Consider the following 22,527-nt stretch of genomic DNA (forward strand, 5'->3'; position numbering starts at 1 on the left):
AATCAAAGCTAAATATTAGTACTCAACAAGGTCTTTATTGCATTACCTTTAGTGAGATAAGAATATGATTTCTATTTATTTGTACTAACAGTGCTGTTTACATTTAAATGGGTATTACCATGCTTTATTTTGTGTAACACATACGTATGTTTGTGTATATTTGTTCATCCTAACTAAATATGATGTAGTAGGAATATGCTAACTCATGTTTGTGTGTCAATGTATATGTATTTATTTATATCAATACATACACACATTTCCATTATTCACTATTTTCATATATTTTTTTGTTTCAGAGTAGTACTTCTTAGTATTTGGGCTTAACTTTTCCCAGCATTTTATTATGTAAATTGACATTTTGAAATAGTAAAGGATTTAATTTTGGCACAGGTGAAACAACTGGTAGGTATATACTGTGTGTCCCTTTCCCTTTGTCCTTATAAAACTTTACTCAGAAATAATAGTACTGTAAATCTATAGTATTTGAACAGTAGCCAGTTTATTTCGAGGATGTAGAGAATTGCCTTTGGAAGATGCAAATTATGAGGAAACATGTTCATGATAGTAAGTCTAAAATTCCAGATTTTATTACAGATTCCACTTATATCCTAGTACTTCTGAGTAGTAAATAATCATGCAGAGATCGTTAATCGTTGCTGGTTATTTTTAAAAATTATAAATGCTTATTGAGGCAGGGAAATTAACATTCTGGAAGACTTTTTTTTTTTTCTTTTTTTGCCGCACTGTGCGGCATGTGGGATCTCAGTTCCCTGATCAGGGATTGAACCCGCGCCCCCTGCATTGGAAGCCTGGAGTCTTAACCAGTGGATCACCAGGGAAGTCCCTAATTTTTTTAAGACAAAGTAAATTAAAAGTTCCCCCAAGCATTGTGGCTAATTTTTTTTGTATTTTTGAACAATAACAGAATAGAGGAATGAATATGCAATAAAAGATACTAGAATCACTATTATAAGTCATTGCTTGATGTTAAAAATCTGTAAAATATGAAATTTACCAACTAAGGATTTTTCATCAAAATTTTTTCTTCTATTCAGATATATTCTTTTTTTAAATTTAGGTATATTCTTAATGGAATAGTTCCCCCAGCTGCTACCTGCCATTCTGAGTTGGTCTCCATCACAAAGAATAAAATGGGCATTACTCATCATATTCAACTAAGGTGAACATTTTAGTTAAACAGAATATAATGATAGCTTCTAGTTTGGATCAGAAAGATTAACTTGTTTTTTCATAGGTTTTCATAACTTGTTTTTTCATAGCCTTGTTTTTTCATAGGAGAAGTGAAAAATAACTTCTCCTTTTTGATAAGTAAATTTATAGTTTTCTATATGTCATAATACTGCTAATAAAAATATTTGTGTGGTAATTAAGTTGAACTTTTTATACTGCTTTTTAAATTGATAATCTTTCCTTTCAGTATTCACCTTTCTGAAAAAAAAATGTTAGCTTTTTAATATTTTAATGTCTGTTTTAAAGTAAGATTGTTTACAAAAGATTGGGTTGTATTTTTTTGGTGGTATGATAGGGTGGATTTAACTATTTGAAGTTTGCTTATCTCTTGCCTAATTAATATAGGTTACGAAATTTTCCAGTTTTATATATTGGTAAGTTTTGAAAGAGTTCATGATTTCAAAGGATATAAAATATTTATTTTGACCATAATTGAGTTTTTGTTATTGTAGAAATGTCTGATTTTCTGAGCCTGGTTTTTTAAGTATTTATAAAGAAAATTGGTGGTGTTCTCTGAAGAAATACGTTTGTTCATGTATTATATTAGTATTGGGTTGGCCCAAAAGTTCGTTCGGATTTTTCTGGGGTAGCTTACAGCAAAACCCGAACGAACTTTTTGGCCAACCCAATACCTTGACCAGATAGGTTTACCAGCCTTTATTGAAGTTTTATGTAGTATTGTAACATGAATGCAATAACTGAGAATTCAGTTATTAGGGCTGGAGTGTTTTTGTGTGTTTGTCTGCAACCCATATAAATAGAGTAATGCCTCTTAGTCTGAAATCATAACAAAGTATTACTTAGTTTTGTTACAATGAGCATTCAGAATAAACATTTGGTGGCAGCAGAACAGCAGATCCAGTTAGCTGTTTATAGAGTTAAATTTTGTAGATTACAACTGATAAATAATTTTTTCTCATTACAATTGTTTGCTGTAATTTTTGCGAAAGGAGAGATTATATTAAGGGATTAATGGGTGTCTTCTTTGGTGATGGTTTTCTTTCTTTACAATTAAATAAGATTGGCATACCAATTTTTATTTTATTTTTTGAATTAAGGTATTATTAAAACAATTGGTTTCCCTGTATGTATGCCAGATTTTCTCCTTAAAACATCCTTAGGATAGCAAGAAGTAGTATTAAGTTCGTTGAAATAGATTCTGAAGGGGGAGTAATTGGTGATTGTCTTGTGTGTCTTTTTTATTCCTTTTTTTTACTTTGCTAAGCAGCATTTAAATAATTCAGTTGATTCAAATTGCCAAGGTCTCAAGTCTAAAAAATTTTCAATTTTGCATGGTTTGTAAATTTCAGAGCAAACCTTGAAAAGTTTATAATTTTGATTTTTGCAACTAAAATCAGAAAACTTGTAATAGAATGGTTATACTTTACATTCAATATCTTTATGTAGACTGCACTGAATGGCATAATTTTTGTCATAGAATATCCATGTGTGTAAACTCAATTTTGAATGTATCTCCTATGGAAATTCTTAATACATTGTTGCTGTCAAATTATGCACAGGAACAAGGGGAAAGAGTAGCAAAAGAAACTCTGAAAAGAGAGCCTCAAGAGTAAATAGAGAGTAATTTTTGAAGCTAGGACTGTGTTTGGAGAGTTTTGACTTTTTGGTATCTTTAATAGAAGTTTATTTTAGTCATTTAAATTAGAAATAATCTTTTTCTTTCCTTTCCTCCTAACAAATTTTGTTCTCTGAATGATAACCCTGTCATATTCCAGTTGTGAGTATTGCAGTCATTACATATTATAATACACTTCCCAGTACAGAGTCCATTAACTTCAATAAGCTGTCTTAAACTTAAGTATATAGAAAATAGACTATTTTATCTAGCATGGACATAGCCATACTGTGACCCCTAATCTTAGAACTAGACACAATCACATTAACAAGCAGGTGAATGACTGAAGACTTCATCAGGGAGTGTTGTCTAGTTGTTAATATTTCCATGTTGTTTTTTTAATTGAACTGTTTGTAAATTAATGGGAAGATTGAGAGATTTTGAGATGACCTATTGGGCTCTTTGCCTCTCAACTTTATTGGTAACTAAGAGAAAAAAAGTAAGAATAATCTGTTCATTCATGGTTAAAATTGTGTTCAAGTTCAGTACAGTCCATTAAAATACACTTTATTTGGATTATTATTATTATTTTGCAGTTTCAACTGTATTCTCAGATAGGACATGTAAAATTAAAGTTTTACCCTACAACTAGTAATTACAATAATCGCACAGCTTTGTTAGTGTCTCTTCAGTTGTAATTCTGGACTCTTCAGGTTTTTTAGTATATCAAAATGAAAGAAAATTTGATTTGGGAGAGTTTTGTGGGTTCTTTCTCCTCTTTTATTCTTCTGTCTTTTTTATTCTTTCTTAAGAGTATTAGAAATCATGTTGCTTTCTTGTTTTTTTCAGTCTTTTCCTGTACATGTTTTCTTTTTCTTATGTGCATTTTCTGTTCAGCTATCTTCATGTTAACTTCATAACATTTTTAATGAAGATGATGGGATGGTAAGTTACTGTCATAAATGGTGATAACTTTTTTCCCTCCTGTGTTCCACTGAACTCATATTTCCTTATGAACCTTATTTAATCATGTTAAACTTATAGGTCACAGCTTTGCAGTTTCCTGACCCTGTGGTATAGGTAGAACTTTGATATGAAAATACTTGGAAAGATTTATATAGATTTTTAGTCTATCAGTGTTACTCATTGGTTAGGAATCCCATAAACATGGTGTAGTACTTGGATGTATGTATTTGAGAAAAAATTCTTCTCCAGTACTCAAGCCTCATGCTGATAGACTAGTTGATAAATAGTAGTTGGAAATTCACTGTTTTGGAATTCACTGTTATGTCATGATTCTCTAATCTGCCATTCTTAAAGAACTGAGTGCTTTTGAAGGAAAGCTGATAGCTAATTTGAGTTCAGCTTTTACAAGTGATTCTTCATTTCTCCAGTGCTGCTACAATGAGGAATAGGAATTTAATAGCAACAAGCCTTAATTTAATAATACTTATTTAAGTAGCTGCCATTTAGTTAATGCCTGTCAATGCCAGACCCTATTCTAAGTGTGATTATTACAGTTTCTAATTTTTTATAACAATTGTACAGTGTCAAATTTTTTATAAAGAGGAAACAAAAACTTACAGAGTTCAAGCAATTTATCCTATGAACATAATATCTCTAGGGAGCCATGGTAACTGGGATTCAAATATAGTTCAGACATATTCCTCACCATATCCCATTTTATCTTTTAAACCACATTGTTATCTTTGGTTAAGTTATTATTATTAATTTAAGGGGTTTTTTTTCAAGGTAGGAAAGAAATTCCAGTGGAGAGTTCAGTGCATCTTTATGGTACCTTTGAATTTATAGGGTTAGAGGTATGTTGACTTACCAGTGAAGCTGAGTGAAGAAATCTGTAAGTGGCCATTTATTTAGAATGTTTAATTTAAGTCAGGATTGAAAGCTAGGATGTCATTTACTGTTTAAACATTTTCTACAAAATATACATTGATAATTGATAATTATATTTCAGCAATATCTTTTCAATTGAAGTTTTACATATGCTGTTGTGCTTTAATGTTTACCTTTTATTTTAATATCTCCTGATTTTAATTAGCACTGGAAATGTGTAGTATTCAATAAATGGATTGTTAAATTATATAAGCTGTTTGTTTTGATGATTAATTTTGAGGCAGTATTTCCTAAACAGATCAACAGTATTTGTAAGTGGTCTTAATGTATTTTTCTTTTAATGTCCACTTATTACTTAAGTGTGCTAGCAGTAGCTGTTATGGAAATTATATCAGTTTTCTGATTTTCTGAAGAATTAAGGATTTTTTCCTTTTGTAATAATTAGCATCCTTTTTCTTTTATGTTGTTTAAATTAATTTTCTAAAATTAAAGAACAGTAAAGGAGCCAGTTACTTAAGTTTGCTGTATAAATAAAATATTGAATTAATTAGATTCTGCAAGGAAAACCTTTAAGTACAGAATGAAGAATTCTTACTGTTAACTATTTGCCTTATTTTGTTTTAGTTAACTTAAAAAATAGAAGGGCTGGATCTTGTTTGGTTTTTCTTAATTCCTTGAGAAATTAAAACTCCTAGTTTGTGGCTTTTTTCATTATTGTTTCTAAATGTGAAATCAGAGGTGGAATTTTTGTTAGAATGGGGAAGAAATAACATTGGTTTCATGAATAGATTAAGATAGATTTTGGTTCACAAAACTGGAAAGCAGTACATTATGGGATTGAGATTATTGGAATAGTGTATAATGTAGCACTGGCAAAGATGTGGTTAAAATATTTCATTTTGAATATAAGTAAATTGAAGTATTTATAGGAAATGTGTTAGGAGGCCTGGGCTAGACATTTTGAATTAATTAAAAAGTAGTGAGAAAAAAAATTTTTTTTTAATTCTGGGGAATGATAGGAAAGAAATTGTTAAAGCTAGAAGACTAGTGGTCTCAAAAGTGATATTTCTCCCTCCCCATCTTCCCTTTGCTGTGTAAAGACTAGTAGAGCGCAGGTATTACATTAAGAAAGATTATCTTGTACCCTTAAGGGCCATGAAAGCATGGTCTTCCTTGTCTTGTCTTTGGAGCTTTGTCCTTTAATGAGTCAGTAAATATTTGTTGAATATTAGTCCTAGTCTTCTGAGAGTAGTCAACAACCTTTTGAAATTAAGGACCCATTCATCTAAATAGAGCAACTTTATAGGGCAGTTTGTAATTTAGGAAACATGGAAATATAGAGTGTGAATTAGTTGTGTTTGATACTTGCTAGGAGAGAGAGTGTCCAGGCAGAGAGGAAGGCTCATCCATTTAACTTGTTGTAGCTAACACCATCAGAGACTTGTTCGAGGTTTTTGAACCTCACTAGTAGTCCTTAGAATTGTTGTTTATGATCCAAAAATTAAATACTAGAATACAGATAAGTAAAGCAACCTTGAGACTTTTGATTTTCTATTTCTTTTAGGGTCATTTAGAGCTTATGTTCTTATTTTTTGCTTTAATACTTCTATTCTTACTCTTAACTTTCCCCATGAGATTTCATCATTTCTCACTTGGACGTAGTAGTCTCCCCACTTTTATCTTTGCCACCCTATAATTTTATCCACAGAATAACTAGAGAAAGCTATAATTAAAAAAAATTTTTTTTTTTACCATAAATTACATCCCTCCCAGGGACTTCCCTGGTGGTGCAGTGGTTAAGAATCCACCTGCCAACGCAGGGGACACGGGTTCGAGCCCTGGTCCGGGAAGATCCCACATGCTGTGGAGCAACTAAGCCTGTGTGCCACAAGTACTGAGCCTGTGCTCTAGAGCCCGCGAGCCACAACTGCTGAGCCTACGTGCCACAACTACTGAAGCCCACGCGCCTAGAGCCTGTGCTCTGCAACAAGAGAAGCCACTGCATTGAGAAGCCCTTGCACTGCAACTAAGAGCAGACCCCGCTCGCCGCAACTAGAGAAAGCCCGCGCACAGCAACGAAGACCCCACGCAGCCAAAAAATAAATAAACAAATTTATTAAAAAAAAAAAAAATTACCTCCCTCCCTGCTTAATTAAACTCTACGTGATCTGGCCCTTGGCTTCTTCCCTGACCCTGTCTTGTACCACTCTCCTCTTCATTTACTACATTTCATCTATACTGGGCTTTTTGTCTGTTCTTCAGATATGCTAAGCTTGTTCTTGCTTTAAGTGCTAGCTGTTTTTTTTTGCTCTATTTTTTCTGTTCTTCCTATGCCTAGCATAGTTCTCAACATTCAGGTCTCGCTTCACATGTCACTTCCACAGAGAACCTTCCCTGACTATTCCAATCTAAAATAAAGGAACCCCACCCCTGTCACTCTGTTACATTGTCCTGTTTTGTTTTCGTCATAGTAGCTATTAGTAGTTGAAGTTATCTTATTTAATACTGATTTGTTGGGAGTCTTTTGAACTAGAATATAAATTCCATGAGAACCTGTTTATTTTGTTCTTAGGTCTATCCACAGAACCTAAAGCAGTGCCTGTAATACTGTAGGAGCTAAAAAATATGGGCTGAATGATTTTATACCCATTGCTTCTGTTAACAATATTACTCCCCAAATGTGTTTTCTTCTTAAACCTGTCCTCTGCTCTCCAGCCTATATACTTAACTGCCTACCTGACTTTTCTACTTTTAAGCCTGAAAAGTTGAACCTGTGATCTTCTCTCCCATCTATGGAACTCCAGGATTTTTTTTTGCATAGCAAATGGATCTACCATCTATCTATTTTTGCACACCAGAGACTTGAGAGTCTTCTTTGATGCCTCCTTTCCCCCTTCATATTGTCCATCAACTGGGGTCTTTGAATTTTGCCACTTAATTATATCTTGAATCTCTCCATTTTTGACTGCCATCTTTCTAGTTTGAATTATCATCTCTTCCTGAGACTGGGGTCCCCACATCAGTACTTGCTCTGTTCTAGCCCTTTTTCTCCACAATCTAACAAGACTGAAGTATAATGTACATATTAAAGAGTGCTTAAATTATAAGTATATAGCTCAACAAATACTCATGAAGTGAACATATCCATGTAACCAGAATCCTGCTCAAGAAGTAGAACATTACCAGCAAATTAGAAGCCCTCAGTACCCCCTCCTTTCCAGAGTGATCTTTGTAAAAGGAAAGTGTGATCATGCATAAAACCTTTCAGGTGCTTCCCATTGCTGTTAGAATAAAGACCAAAAACCATAATGTGGTTGATGTGGCCCCTTCTTTACTATCTAACCTCATGTTTTGTTAACTCTTCCTACTTTCTGTTTTCCAGCCTTACTGGCCACCTCTCAGTTCCTTGAATGCGCTATTTGTTCCTTCTTCCTGGAAAGTTCTGTGTGTACACACCCCTTCCATACTCATCCTTCAGATTTGAGCTCTTCAAGGAAGCCCAAATTTTTGGACATAGCAGGCTTGGTGAGGTCCAAAATACATATTATATGCTTTCATGTACTTTTTCTTTATTAACTTGTACGAGTGTATGATTATTTCCCCTCCCTTCATTTTTAAGCACCATGTGTCAGGTTGTTACCATTATATGGTCATCAGCACAATGAAAAAGCAGTATTCAGTATTCATACAACAAGTGAATATGGGTAGTCTCAGCTTGTTCTGGGCTGAATTGTGTTCCCTCAAAATTTCATGTGTTGAAATCCTAACCCCCAGTATTTATGATATGACTATTGTTAGGATATAGGACCTTTAAAGAGGTAATTAACGTAAAATGAGGTCATGTGATTGAACCCTAACCCAATATGATGGTGTCCTAACAAGAAGAGGTGATTAGGACACAGACACAGAAAGGGAAGACCTTTTGACAACACTGGATGAAGACAGCCATCTACAAGCCAAGGAGAGAGGCTTTTGAAGAAACCTACCCTGCTGACATCTTGATCTTGGACTTCTAACCTCCAGAATTGTGAGAAAGTTAATTTCTGTTGTTTAAGCCACCCAGACTGTGATACTTTGTAGCTTTGGCAAACTAACACAGATTTTGGTACTGGGAAGTGGGATGCTACTCTAACAAATACCTAAAAGTGAAGAAGTGGCTTTAGAACTGGGTATGGTAGAGGCTGGAAGAGATTTGAGCTTCATGTTAGAAAAAGCCAAGGTTGCCTTCAGCGATTGTAGGTAGAAATATGGACGTTAAAGGTGATGCTGGTGAGGGTTCTGGGGCGGTCAAGAAGGCTTCTGTCACTTTAGAGATAGACATATATGATCATGAACAGAGTGTTGGTAGAAATATGAAAAGGGTGCTTCTGGTAAGGTCTCAGATGGAAATGTGGAGCATGTTATTGGAAACTGGAGGGAAGGCAGTCATAAAGTGGCAAAAAACTTGGCTAAATTGTGTTTCAGAGGTTTGTGGAAAATAGAACTGGTAAGTGATAAATTTGGATATTTAACTGAGATTTCTAGGTAAAGTGTTAAAGGCATGGCCTGGTTTCTCCTTGCTGCTTATAGTAAAATGCAAGAGGACAGAGAGAATTGAAGAAAGAATTGTTAAGCAAAATGGAACCAGAAACTTGAAGATTTGGCAGTTCTCAGCCTATGCATGTTGCAAAAAATTAGAAAGTGTGTTCTGGAGACAACATCAAGGCAGTTGCTAGACAACCATTTGCTAAAGGGAGCATGGGCATGTGACTTATGGATTCATTAAGCTAACTCAGCAAGACCAGAGATGGGGATATGGCAGCAGAAACACTGCCAGCTTGGACTGAAAGAGACAGGACAGGATGAAATGAAGGAAGGCTGTCAGACTTCTGAGATTCTACAAGACAAGTCACTAGAGCTATCTGTGGTGATCTGTCTGTGAGCATACGTTGTCCTCCAAGAAAAGAGTAGAAGGACCCTGAAGGCAGTTCAGAGGTGGGCAGGGTTGCCATTGCCACCATGGGATCAGAGCCCCAAGCCTGAGGGGGTGGGGCTACCACGTTGGTCAGCCTGGAAGGCAGGGCCTCTAGCCCAGTGGGCCCAGAGAACACAGCATGGAGCCAAAGATTATTCTTTATTATTAAAGATTATTCTTCAGCCTTAAAATCTAATGGAATTTGCCTTATTGTAGACTTGCTTGGGACCCATCATCCCTTCTTTCTGATTTTTCCCTTTTGGAATGGGAATGCCTGCCCCACCATTATATTTTGAAAGCAGGTAAGTTGTCTAGAGTCACAGGTTCACAGCTGGAGAGGAATTTTGCCTCAGGATGAATCATATCTCAAGTTCACCCATACCTGGTTTAAATGGTATTTAGATAAGATTTTTGGACTTGATGCTAGAATGGGTTAAGACTTTGCGGGCTGTTGGCATGGGGTGAATGTATTTTGCATGTAAGAAGGACATTAATTGGGGGGCGCAGGAGAGTGGAGTGTTAATGGGCTGAATTATGTCCCCTCAAAATTCATATGTTGAGGTCCTAACCCTCAGTACCTCAGAATGTAACTGTATTTGAAGATAGCACCTTTAAAGAGGTAATTAAGATCATATGGATGGGCTCTAATCCGATATGACTGGTGTCCTTATAAGAAGAGAAGATTAGGACACAGACATACACAAAGGGAAGACCTATGAAGACACTGGCGGAAGAAGATCATCTACCAGCCAAGGAGAGAGGCCTTAGAAGAAACCAACCCTGCAGACACCTTGACCTCAGACTTCTAGAATTGTGAGAAAATAAACTGTTGTTTAAGCCACCCAGTCTGTACTTTGTCACAGCCCTAGCAAACTAATACACAGCTATTATACTAGCTAGTTGAGAGGGACTTGTGAGCCATTTCCTTCTCTCTTCTGCAGTTCCTTTATGTGTAAAATGAGGGCATTTGACTGGATCAGTGGTTCTTAATTTTTAATTTAATTCAAAACTCTCTGAAAATGGAATGTGTTTCATTAAGAAATGTATAGTGGGTCGCCTGACACTGTGAGTTGTTCACAGCGCAACCGAGTTCCGTGTTTCAGACTATACCTTCGAGGTACCTCAGATTGTCATGAAGAGCAGAAACCACTTTTAGTAGAGCACAGAGTGTTATTTTATTATTATTTTTTGGTTGCACCGGGTCTTGGTTCCAGCAGGTGGGCTCCTTAGTTGTGGCACACGAACTCTTAGTTACGGCATGCATGTGGGATCTAGTTCCCTGACCAGGGATCGAACCCGGGCCCCCTGCACTGGAGTGCAGAGTCTTATCCACTGCGCCACCAGGGAAGTCCCTAGAGCACAGAATTTTAAATTCCAGAATTTGAAGAAAAGTTGTAGTTCTGACTGCGACTTGGGCAAGTCACTTAATTTTCTGAAACTTTTCCCTGTAATTAAATGAGAATACCTTCTCAACCTGTAACAGGGTTATTGGATGGATTAAATGAGCTGAGTATGTTAGAATTTCAGCTGAAGTAACTCATGTGTTAGCCTTGAAATTCTGTTATTTTGTCTGCCTTTTGATGATTTCACCTCTTTATACACTAGGGATGGGCAGAGAAGGAAACACCAACTGGTTGATTTTTATACTAGTTAGAAATGCTAGGAGAGATCTAGAAGGATAAAGTTTGATTTTTTGGTTATTTATCAAAGATACTCATATTCCTAATTAGCATAAGCAGTCAGGAATTAAGCTGTGTAATAACTCAAAACAATTTGTGATAATGCATGTGCTTTCTTGTCATGAATACTGGCACTTTTTTCGCCTGTGTGGTATGGGCTGTTGGTATAATCAAGTCAATTTGATATTCACATTTTTACTGACAAATTTGGTATGATTAGTTTCACAGAGCAGACCACACGAACCCATTTCTTTAAAAGAAAAAACTTTTTTTTGTTTTTGTTTTGTTTTGTTTTGTTTTAATGTCAGGTGTAATAAAAGTAAGGAGCCTTTCACCACCACTCTTGGTTTTCATGAAAACATTTTTCCTCTTGTTTTTCATCATGACCTTCTATGTAATGTTCATGTGACAGTGTGATATCAGCTTACCTGTAGTTATGTGACACTGTTAGTTAATTGCACCCTAGGCTTCTATGAAATGAGTCATTCAACATAGGAACATCAGTTTGAGTGGATGTCAGCTTTCTATTTTTGTAGTAAGGGAAGTGACAGTTGTCACAAGATTCAGTAGAAAAAGGGGAAGAAGGCATATGGTGGAGGGTCAGAGAAGTAGTTTGTAATATTTTAAAGTGTAATTACTAGTGTCTCATCTGTTTATTATTTTATTTTAATAAATTTATTTTATTTATTTATTTTTGGCTGTATTGGGTCTTTGTTGCTGCACGCAGGCTTTCTCTAGTTGCGGTGAGCGGGGGATACTGTTCGTTGCAGTGCGCGGGCTTCTCATTGCGGTGGCTTCTCTTGTTGCGGAGCATGGGCGCTAGGTGCGTGGGCTTCAGTAGTTGTAGCTCGTGGGCTCTAGAACGCAGGCTCAGTAGTTGTGGCGCACGGGCTTATTTGCTCCAGGGCATGTGGGATCTTCCCGGACCAGGGCCCGAACCCGGCCCGAACCAATGTCCCCTGCATTGACAGGCGGATTCTTAACCACTGCGCCACCAGGGAAGCCCTGTTTATTATTTTAAATGATAGTATTCTAAATTTTTAATAACATTCTTCTTGAATCACTTCTTAGATTATTTTGTACTCTTACAGTGACATAGAAGAAATTATTATATTTAGAAACAACTTAACTATAGAAGAATGAAGTTCTCTGGAGGCAGTATAGATAGCAGTCAGTGGAGAAAGGAAATCAGAAGAAAAAGCAGCTAATCAGGTTTTAATTGTTTAAATAATTGGCTGTTGAGACTTTCTAAATAAGGTGTTGATAAATTGCTGTGGTGTGGAAATAATGTGGAAGGTTCAAGAAATGGTGTTTGGTCATAAGAATTCTCCCCTTACAGGAGCTGCTTTAGACCTGCTGAAGGCACAGAGCCCATAGTAGGTCTCCAGGACAGAAATTCAGGTGAGCATCTTGCCCAGGGAGGTTAAAAAGAGCCATAGAAGGTCTTAACTAAAAGTCTCAGAAAACACCAGAGATTCTGCTGAGGAAACAATATATTCAGTCAACAAATATAAAAGAACATAGTAAACTGGGAGGCAAAAAGAGTCGGGGGCCAGGATCTGAAATGGACCTGAGTAAATAAGGTTGGGTACATACAGGGATGATACTAGGCCATTGCCATGAGTGGTATGGAAATGCTAGAGGCTTGGTTTACTGGTTGTTACACTGTATCATTTCTTGGTGGGGGATGGACTGATTTTAAGGTACAGTATTGTACTAAAAGCTTCCTGTTTGCCTTTCCTACCTTGAACAAAAGTTTTATCTTGATTGTTCTTGAAAGGTGTAGAGGTGGAGGCGGGAGGTCGGGATTGGGAGGGGAGAGAGTAGGCTTGGGAAGATTCCCACAATTTACTATGACTCTTTATCTTAGGTTGTCAGGGCTTGGCCAAAGTATAAAGTAGAGGACTGGAGTTCTTGGAGGCCAAGAACAGTGTGAAATACCTGATCGGTATAAATTGGAATTGAGACTTGATAGTATTGATTTGAATAGGCCCATGAAGAAGTCTTCTAGCATTTGGCAATCATGAGAACATGGAAAGCATGGAAAATAAATAGGGCTTTTTCTCTGAATTGTCTTGCCTAGTGTATATCAGAATGATTTATGTTCTTCCTAAGGACATCAGCTGTATCTTGACTTGGGACAATCTACACAGATACATAGTAGAAGTACTCAGTGCAGTGAGAAAATAGCAGGTGTAAGCTGTAGTTACTAGGAATGGAATGATGTTTTCTGATTGGAGGAATGTGGTTGAGAAATATGAACCAGTAGTGAGAAGGGGCAGTAAAATGTTTTCTGCATGAATGTGTAGCAGTGGTGTTACTTTTCCACCGTTCATTTACTAGATTGGTAGTCAGTAAGTGAAATGTGGAGGACGAGGTTCAGGGAAAAGTGGGATTTAGTAGAGGAGAAATAGTATGGGGAAAAGGCTTGTAGGCAGTAGTAACTGAAGGGTCAAAGTCCCAGAGGCAGGAAACAGTAATGGATTTATTCATGCATGTATTTATTCATTCAGCAGTGTTTCATGAGTGCTTACTATGTGCCAGGCATTGTTTTAGGTGGGCTGGGGCTCAGTAACTCCACCTGCCACAGGCTCCATTTAGTAGTCTTAATCTGTCACCTGTTAGAGGCGTTGCCAAGCATACTAGTTAGGAAGCTCTACTCTAGAGAAGGGCCCAGGAGACTCTGAAAACACAATGTTAATGAACTAAGACTTTATCTTGAAGACAATGGGGATCCCCGAAGAGATTTTAGCAGAAGTATGACGTAGTTATATTTGTTTTAATAGGTGTTTTTCAAACTGTTTGTGGTGAAAGATGAGTTTTTAAAAATTTTCCAATGCGCTGCAGTCTGATACTTTAGTAACGTATAATAAAAAAGTGAAATTACTAGAAAAAATTTAAGTCAAATATTTTATAATTAAATTCAACAGATAGAAAAATTATTCTCAGATTCCTGTAAAAGTTACTTAGTTTCTGTACTCTCGTTGCAGACTGGTTGCAAACCACTCATGGACTGGAATCCGTATGGATAACCCTTCTGAGTAGCACTGTTTGAAATGGAACAGTCTTGACAATGAGAGTAGTAATAGAAGGAAGGAAACATCTGTGGACATCAGACATTACCAGTTAGTTGGAAGGCCATCAAACATTTTGTGGTGTTTGTTGAATAGTGACCTGAAGGTGGCCTAACTGGACAGCAGTTAGGCAGAGGCATAAAGCTTACTGGTGGGTCTTACTCTAGTGGTAAGCGCCCCTGTCCACTCTAGTGTAGTCTCCTCCGTTTCTCCCCCCAGCATTCTGCTCTTTGGGAGTCACTCTGGAGTGGCCCTGGTGTTGGTCAAGTGTAGCTTATGTTTAACCATCTCTTGATTTATAGAATTTGATTATTTGTTTTGCTTTCAGTGGTGACCAGAAGGTTACAAAGATTGGGTGGAACATCTCTCAGGGTAGAGTGAGCTTTGTTATTGCCTGGTTTTCCAGATCATGTGACAGAATCGGCTGGGTCATTTTAGCTGTCCGATATATAGGTTGTAAGAAACTAAAAACTTTGGAGCAAGGGAGCCTCTCTGAATTGACTAAAATGAAAGATGAGTGGAATGGTTAGCCCTTCTGCAACGTTAGTGCATGAAGCTACCCTTGTTCTGGTAGAGGCAGTTTTCCTGTTTTTCTTTTTGTTCCCCTACTAAAAGCACCAGTATTTATCAGGGAAAAATAGGGGTTCTCCTCAACTCATGTTGTGTTTTTCTTTCTGTATTGTGGAAGACCTGAACTGCACTCTGGAAGTGAATACACCCATCCGACAGGGATGTAAGATCACCCAGTATGTTATTTAGTCAAGCTTTTTTTTTCTTGATTAAAAAAGGGCTTGTTTGTCTGTAATAAGCACGAGTCCACTTCAATTTGTATGGGCTCCTCACCACACCCTTACTTAACCCTGCCTACTTTAAGTTGGGCTGGCCTGTCCAAGTCTTGGGCAAGAGGAGTGAGAAGGCACTATCAGGTTAGAACCCATATTCTTAAGGTAGCTAATAAATTCAAGAGTTGTTGTCCTTGGAAATACACTCTGAGGCGAGAGGTCATTGCAGAACGGCTCTTGAATGTGCAGTCAGAATTTGAGGAATTTAGTGGCATGTCAGACCCATCCCTTGGCACAGTCAACAGGTGTCTTTGTCTTCCTCACCGGGGCTCAGTCTCAGGTATGTCAGAAAGGTGGTCAAAAAGCAGAGGTAGCCTGGCGGCATACCCCTTTTTGCAGGGGTAACGTGCAAATTATGTAATAGTTGGTGTGGTGCGCCAGTCGGCTAGCTGGCACATTGCTGTCTTCCTAGTTGTCTCAGTCAAAACCCTGGAGAAGCTGCAGTTCCCACAAGTAACCAGATGAGGGCAACTCTGGGGAATCGATGGTGAGTGGTCGCAGCCTTTTGATCAAGGGCTCAGAAGGGCCCCACCAGATGTTTGCTTGCTGGGGTGTCATTGCCACTACCACTGATAGCTCATCTCCCACTGTGTTCCAGGGCAGCTCTGGCAGAGGGGACATGAAGGAACAGGAGCTGGCTGGCTGATTGCTGAGGTGGCTAATGGCAGGTCTGTTCCTTGTCAAGACCCATTTGAGTTTCCCAGGGGTAGGAAAGGCAGGAAAAGCACAGGCTAGCCCTTAGGAGTCCCTGAAGAGAGCCAATGGCAATGTTCAAAAGGCACGATTTTGAGGGAGTTAATTGCATGTGCACCAACCAGTCATAATTGAGACTGGTTACTGTGCTAGAGAGGAAACCTGTGGGTCCTTTTGGGTGCCAAGTCCTTAACCTGTTACTTGATGGTCAGTGGGAGGTGGCGGGGAGGGTCTGGAGAAGGGGTTGGACTGTGAATTAGGAGGGAGCTCAGGGTACTATATGCTAAATGACGCAGAAGAATTTAAGTATTTTAACAAACTGTGTGGCCACAGAAGCACACTGACTGATTACTTTAGCCCTTTGAGGTCTGAGACTCATGGCAATTTTTACAAGTATAAGGAAATTGTGCGGTTTCTCCAGTTTTCCTTTAATTCTTCTCTGGGATAGGTAAAGTCTCAGACTGTGAAACAAGAGTACCAAGTGTTAGGTCAGTAGCACTTTTCTCCCCTCTGCTATTTGCTGGCATTGGTTAGAGACTAGAATTTGCACCCTCACCCCCACTTTCCTGGATACAAGGAGTAGAGTGTGGCCTCTCACTTGTACATGTTGAATTAGTGGTAGATGTGTCTCTGTGGCTGCCCATTTTAGGGACAAGTCTGAAAATTTGTGCGGGGGGGTGAGAGCAAATAGATTTGGTTGAGGTTCTGGTCAGACAGGTTAGTGATAGACCACAGCTAAGGCAGGATATTCTTCTCAAGGAAGCCAGGAGTGGAAAAATGCAGAAGGAGTGTTCAAGCCAACGTCTTTGGAGAACTTGGAAGACCAATTTCATTCATTGTTTCCAACGCTGAAGAGCTTGGGAGTCCTAGAAGGGAATGTGAGAAAAGCCACAGAGAGAGGAAGTTCCAAAACCATCATAGCACACAGTACATAGAATCTCTGGCATCCTTTTCAACTACTTGATACTTTGAAGTGTTGGGTATGTATATGTACAAAGGTACAAGCTCCAAGCCTTTATATTGATGAATGTAGAGATGGTGTGACACATCTTTCTGTATGTAGTTGACATTTATATAGAAAATTAATAGAAATTATGCAGAAAATGAGACAAATACTGTACCTGGAAATCTAAGATATGTATGTAGGAAACAGATGAGAAAGTATCACTGATAATTATTCTGGTAGGATCAAAGGAGAAGGAGAATGCTGTGGAGACTTCAAGCAGTAAGAAATTGAGCAGGGTAGGTTTGAGTACATTAGAGATGGCTGACTGGGTGTGAGAAGGGTTAAAACACATTGCTTCTAAGTATAACAAAACAGCTACAAAGATAGTGTAGTGAATAGAATACTATAGTCACTATCAAGAAATTAGAATCATTGTTTTCATACTACAGTTTTGTTTTGTTTCGTTTTGGCTGAACCCCAAGGCATGTGGGATCTTAGTTCCCCGACCAGGGATCGAACCCTCGCACCCTCCAGTGGAAGCACAGAGTCTTAACCACTGGACTGCCAGGAAAGTCCCTCATACTACAGTTTTGTGACCCTTTACAAGTTGCTGTCCCAGTTAATGACTCAAATATTACATATAAAGATAAATGTCTTTTTGTTTTCTCATGAATACTGTGAATATTAATGAGATGCTATTTATGGTATACTGTGGATTCTGCAAAAAATAACAAACATTATACATATTATTGGCAGAATATTTAACATGTTTTTAAAAATGGGTTTTTAGGGCTAAAAGGGATTTACGGGACATCTAGCTCAAATCTCACGTTTTATGAAAGAGGAAATTAAGGTCCTAGGAGGTGAAATAACTTACCACCTAAATTCAGTGGAAAAACTAGAACTAGCGTCCAGCACTCCTGGCTTTCAGTCATTTCTTTCCTTTACCAAAAATCATCCCAGTAAGTATTTATGGTGACTGATATTAGCTTGTAATGTTTCAGTAGTTTATCAGTAAGTGAATCCTTGGCAGTTGCAAATTGGCTACCCAGAAAAATTCACGGAGATTCTAAGGCGGTTATATGAAAGTTGGTTTCCTACTTAATTTATATATCAAAAACGGCATAAAGCATCATTGAAGATAGGCTCAGTTTTAGGACTTGCTTGACTACATTTAACATTTTAATAAGAAACCTTGACAAGAGACTTTGCTGTAATTTGGGAGTAGGGATGGGGCACTTAGCCAACTCAGCAATGCTTGGCATCTGAGCTCTTTGTAAACTATTTTGTTGAATGATTGTGGGGATATTGGTTGATAATAAAAGCCTAAGTAAGACCCAGGTCATGTACCAATTTAAAACATGAATGTACTGTACATAGGTAAGGTTTTCATCACTTTTACACACCCTAAAGTTAACCCAGTTCTACATGCGCAACACAGTGATGCGCAGGATAGAGAAGTGAAAACTGAATCAAAGAAGTCAAGCTGTATGCTGCCTGGAAGTCAATCATCTCTTAAAAAAAATCCAGAAGTCTACAGAAGAGTGGCATAGTCTGACCTTTATGGCCATAGACTTGAACCCACTACAGATTCAACTTTTTAGACAGTTTCTCCTTTGGAACATAATACTAAATGGAAAAAATAAAGTCACTGGTGAGGTACAGGAATGCAGCCAGCCAATCACAAAGGTTGTACAGTCTGCAACTCCACTGGCGCCATATGAGCCAGGGTCCTCCTAAGAGATAGTATGTCATGAGACAAAAGGGACAACTGCAAGCAGGAAAGTAGAAGATTTATCGGTGTGCTCTGAAGCGTGACTTGAAACCATGCTACTGAGCTATTGACGTGAAGGAGGAAAAAGCAATGGTTAGTATGCTGTACAGCTTTCACAGGTGGGAGCTGCTCCTTCTGAGCTGTTCAATAAGATAGAACTCAATCAAATGTGACTGACAGGTACGTAATGAGGACAGTCATCCGAAGTACACAGTGTGCAAATGATCTGTTGTGCTTGCACTGTTTTTTTGGATACACAAACTTGGATATAAATTATACATTAAATAATTCAAGCCTGACCTAAAAAAATTCATACAGGAGGTGAAAGAAAAGTCACAGTCCTTTTTATTCCTAATGCCCTTCGTAATCTACTTAGACAGCTTTGTATGCATCCTTCAGGCCCCTTTTGTGTCTGTGAAACACACACATGCACATGTACGTACACATGATACATATTTACATTAATTGAGGCTCTACTGTGTTCCAGATTTTGTGCCAGATGCTTTTTCACTCCAAACACAAATACAGGAACAGTTCACTCATTCAGTAGTCATTTCTTCATGAACGTTGGAACATGGCTAAAATCTCAAAAGATTTAAGAAAGGGTTTCCTGATTTGCTAACGTAGATGTCACATGCTCTCTACACACACCAAGTCCTTATGCAGTACCTTTCAAAAGTTCTCTTTCTGAAGCAATTTACATTTTTTTTTTTTGTACAAAACCCAAATGAGGCTATTTTAATTGTTTCCCTACCACAGATATTTTAGTAGTAGCAGGTGGTAGTAAAGTTGGGGCAGTCCTAGAGAGAGTAATATAGATCTGATAGCCTGAAGACATTTGAGGATACAAAAACACTATGAAGTGCAGGTAAAAGAACTTGAAAAGCTTAACTATGTGGGGTAGTTTAAAAGAGTAGCTCCTACACATTTGAAGTCATTTAAGGTGTAACTATAGATCAGTATAGTAATGGTAACTTATTTACAGTGACAACATGTGGAAGGCAGAAGTTTGTTAAAAACATCTAGGGGCATCAACCATTTTCCAGTGAATGGAATTATTGATGTCTGTCAAATGGCTAAGTTGTGTATGGTTTTTGCTAGAAAATTAGGGCTACAAAAATGCACACCTTCTGTTGCTTTCTGTCAGTGCTTTCTATTTGCATAAATGATGGGCTTAAAAATAAATACACAATTTTAAATGTATGAAATTTTAAATTTGTGCTTATGAGACCAACCAGTTTTGGAAAGTTTTTAATTCTTAGAGGGCATGATACTTTTTTCTTAATTTCATGTTTGAAAAGATTTTTAAATGTAGTTACTGTATTCGTTTTAAAACAACAGCTGTGACTTTTTTTTTTTAAGTATTTTATTGTGGTAAGAACATTTAACAGGAGATCTACCCTCTTAACAGATTTTCAAGTGTACAATACAGTATTATCTATAGGCATGACGTTGTACAGCAGATCTCTAGAGCCTATTAAACTTTTTTTTTCCTTTAAAATATTTTTTATTTAGTTTTTAATTACCTAAGTGGTGCATATTCCAAATGATACAGAAATGTACACAATTAGGATGGAAACTTTCCCATCAGCTGTGACTTTTAAATGTGTTAAGCATGTTAACTTGGAAAGTTGTAGCAGATCAGGGCTTTCTTTTTTTTTTTTTTTTTTTTTTTTTTTTTCCACACACACACACTGTATTTTATTTTTACAAGAGATAGATAGACTGACACCAAGCATTGTACATGGATGACCACAACAAAAGCAACAATGATTGCAATTACCAAACATGAAACACACTTATACTATGTCATAACATTGACATTCAGTCCAGTAATCCTCCACTGTAACAGCTCCTTTACTTTCCAGTGAAAATTGATTTGTATATTCTTTTCCTCTGAGTCCTTGTGGAATTTTTTTTTTTTTAATTCAGACAGAAAGTCACAAAAATTATACTCATCCTCATCAGTTCACTCAGTCCCATGTAATTAATTTCTTTTTTTTCATCTTGATCTTTTGTTAGCACTTTTATGAGTTCATCAGTTTTTCATTAGAGTTCTGAAAATGCTTATTCATTCAGTTCAGCAGTACAGTCAGTTACCAGAAACCTGTACTTGTCAGAGTCTTTTCCATGAATTTCTTGAAGATGAAACTCTTTTATAGGAACATATTTGCAAAATCATCAGAGTACACCCAGAACTGTCTGTAAATGACAAAAGACTTAAAAATGACCATGGTTAAAGATTTGATGAAAGTTCATAATAATGCAGTTGACAAGAAAATTAGTTATTTCTGAGATATACATTTTAAAGTAATAACTAGGATTATTACTTATAACATTATACCAGAACATATAAGATTTTTAGACGTTTCCTGTAATGTCTGAAACATTTATATTAACATATTTCCATACATATTTCCATACAAATACAAATATAAGATTTTTAGAAATTTCATGTAATGTCTGAAACATTTATATTAACATATTTCCATACATATTTCCATACAAATACAAATATAAGATTTTTAGAAATTTCATGTAATGTCTGAAACATTTATATTAACATATTTCCATACATATTTCCATACAAATACAAATATAAGATTTTTAGAAATTTCATGTAATGTCTGAAACATTTATATTAACATATTTCCATACATATTTCCATACAAATACAAATATAAGATTTTTAGAAATTTCATGTAATGTCTGAAACATTTATATTAACATATTTCCATACATATTTCCATACCAATACAAATATAAGATTTTTAGAAATTTCATGTAATGTCTGAAACATTTATATTAACATATTTCCATACATATTTCCATACAAATACAAATATAAGATTTTTAGAAATTTCATGTAATGTCTGAAACATTTATATTAACATATCTCCATACATATTTCCATACAAATACAAATATAAGATTTTTAGAAATTTCATGTAATGTCTGAAACATTTATATTAACATATCTCCATACATATTTCCATACAAATACAAATATAAGATTTTTAGAAATTTCATGTAATGTCTGAAACATTTATATTAACATATTTCCATACATATTTCCATACAAATACAAATATAAGATTTTTAGAAATTTCATGTACTGTCTGAAACATTTATATTAACATATTTCCATACATATTTCCATACAAATACAAATATAAGATTTTTAGAAATTTCATGTAATGTCTGAAACATTTATATTAACATATTTCCATACAGATAACCCAATGAAAGTTTAGTATTAGTTGTTTTGTTTGTTTTTTTATACTGCAGGTTCTTATTAGGCATCAGTTTTATACACATCAGTGTATACATGTCAATCCCAATCGCCCAATTCAGCACATCACCATCCCCACCTCATCGCAGTTTTCCCCCCTTGGTGTCCATATGTCCATTCTCTACATCTGTGTCTCAACTTCTGCCCTGCAAACTGGCTCATCTGTACCATTTTTCTACGTTCCACATACATGCATTAACATACGATATTTGTTTTTCTCTTTCTGACTTACTTCACTCTGTATGACAGTCTCTAGATCCATCCACTTCTCAACAAATGACTCAATTTCGTTCCTTTTTATGGCTGAATAATATTCCATCGTATATATGTACCACAACTTCTTTATCCATTCGTCTGTTGATGGGCATTTAGGTTGCTTCCATGACCTGGCTATTGTAAATAGTGCTGCAATGAACATTCGGGTGCACGTGTCTTTTTGAATTACGGTTTTCTCTGGGTATATGCCCAGTAGTGGGATTGCTGGGTCATATGGTAATTCTATTTTTAGTTTTTTAAGGAACCTCCATATTGTTCTCCATAGTGGCTGTATCAATTTACATTCCCACCAACAGTGCAAGAGGGTTCCCTTTTC

At 36.6% G+C, this 22,527-nt stretch overlaps 1 protein-coding gene across 6 annotated transcripts in view; it reads left to right on the top strand.

The window, feature by feature from the left end:
• Window positions 1–22,527, top strand: part of N4BP2L2 (NEDD4 binding protein 2 like 2) — an 80,956-nt gene that overhangs the window by 17,168 nt on the left and 41,261 nt on the right. For 3 of the 6 annotated variants that reach the window (XR_009005868.1, XM_057532632.1, XM_057532634.1), the window contains exon 7: window positions 1,079–1,180. The exons of 1 other annotated variant lie outside the window; for it this stretch is intronic. Coding sequence is in view for 3 of the 5 variants with exons in the window: in XM_057532632.1 (XP_057388615.1) it covers window positions 1,079–1,180 (102 nt within the window). In the remaining 2 variants the exon portion in view is untranslated. Of the gene's footprint in view, window positions 1–1,078; window positions 1,181–8,063; window positions 10,477–22,527 lie in introns of those variants that run through there. 2 more of the 6 variants (XR_009005869.1, XM_057532633.1) reach the window with 2 other exon arrangements.

The sequence above is a fragment of the Balaenoptera acutorostrata genome, chromosome 18 (assembly GCF_949987535.1).
Source record: "Balaenoptera acutorostrata chromosome 18, mBalAcu1.1, whole genome shotgun sequence".
Taxonomy (NCBI): Eukaryota; Metazoa; Chordata; class Mammalia; order Artiodactyla; family Balaenopteridae; genus Balaenoptera; species Balaenoptera acutorostrata.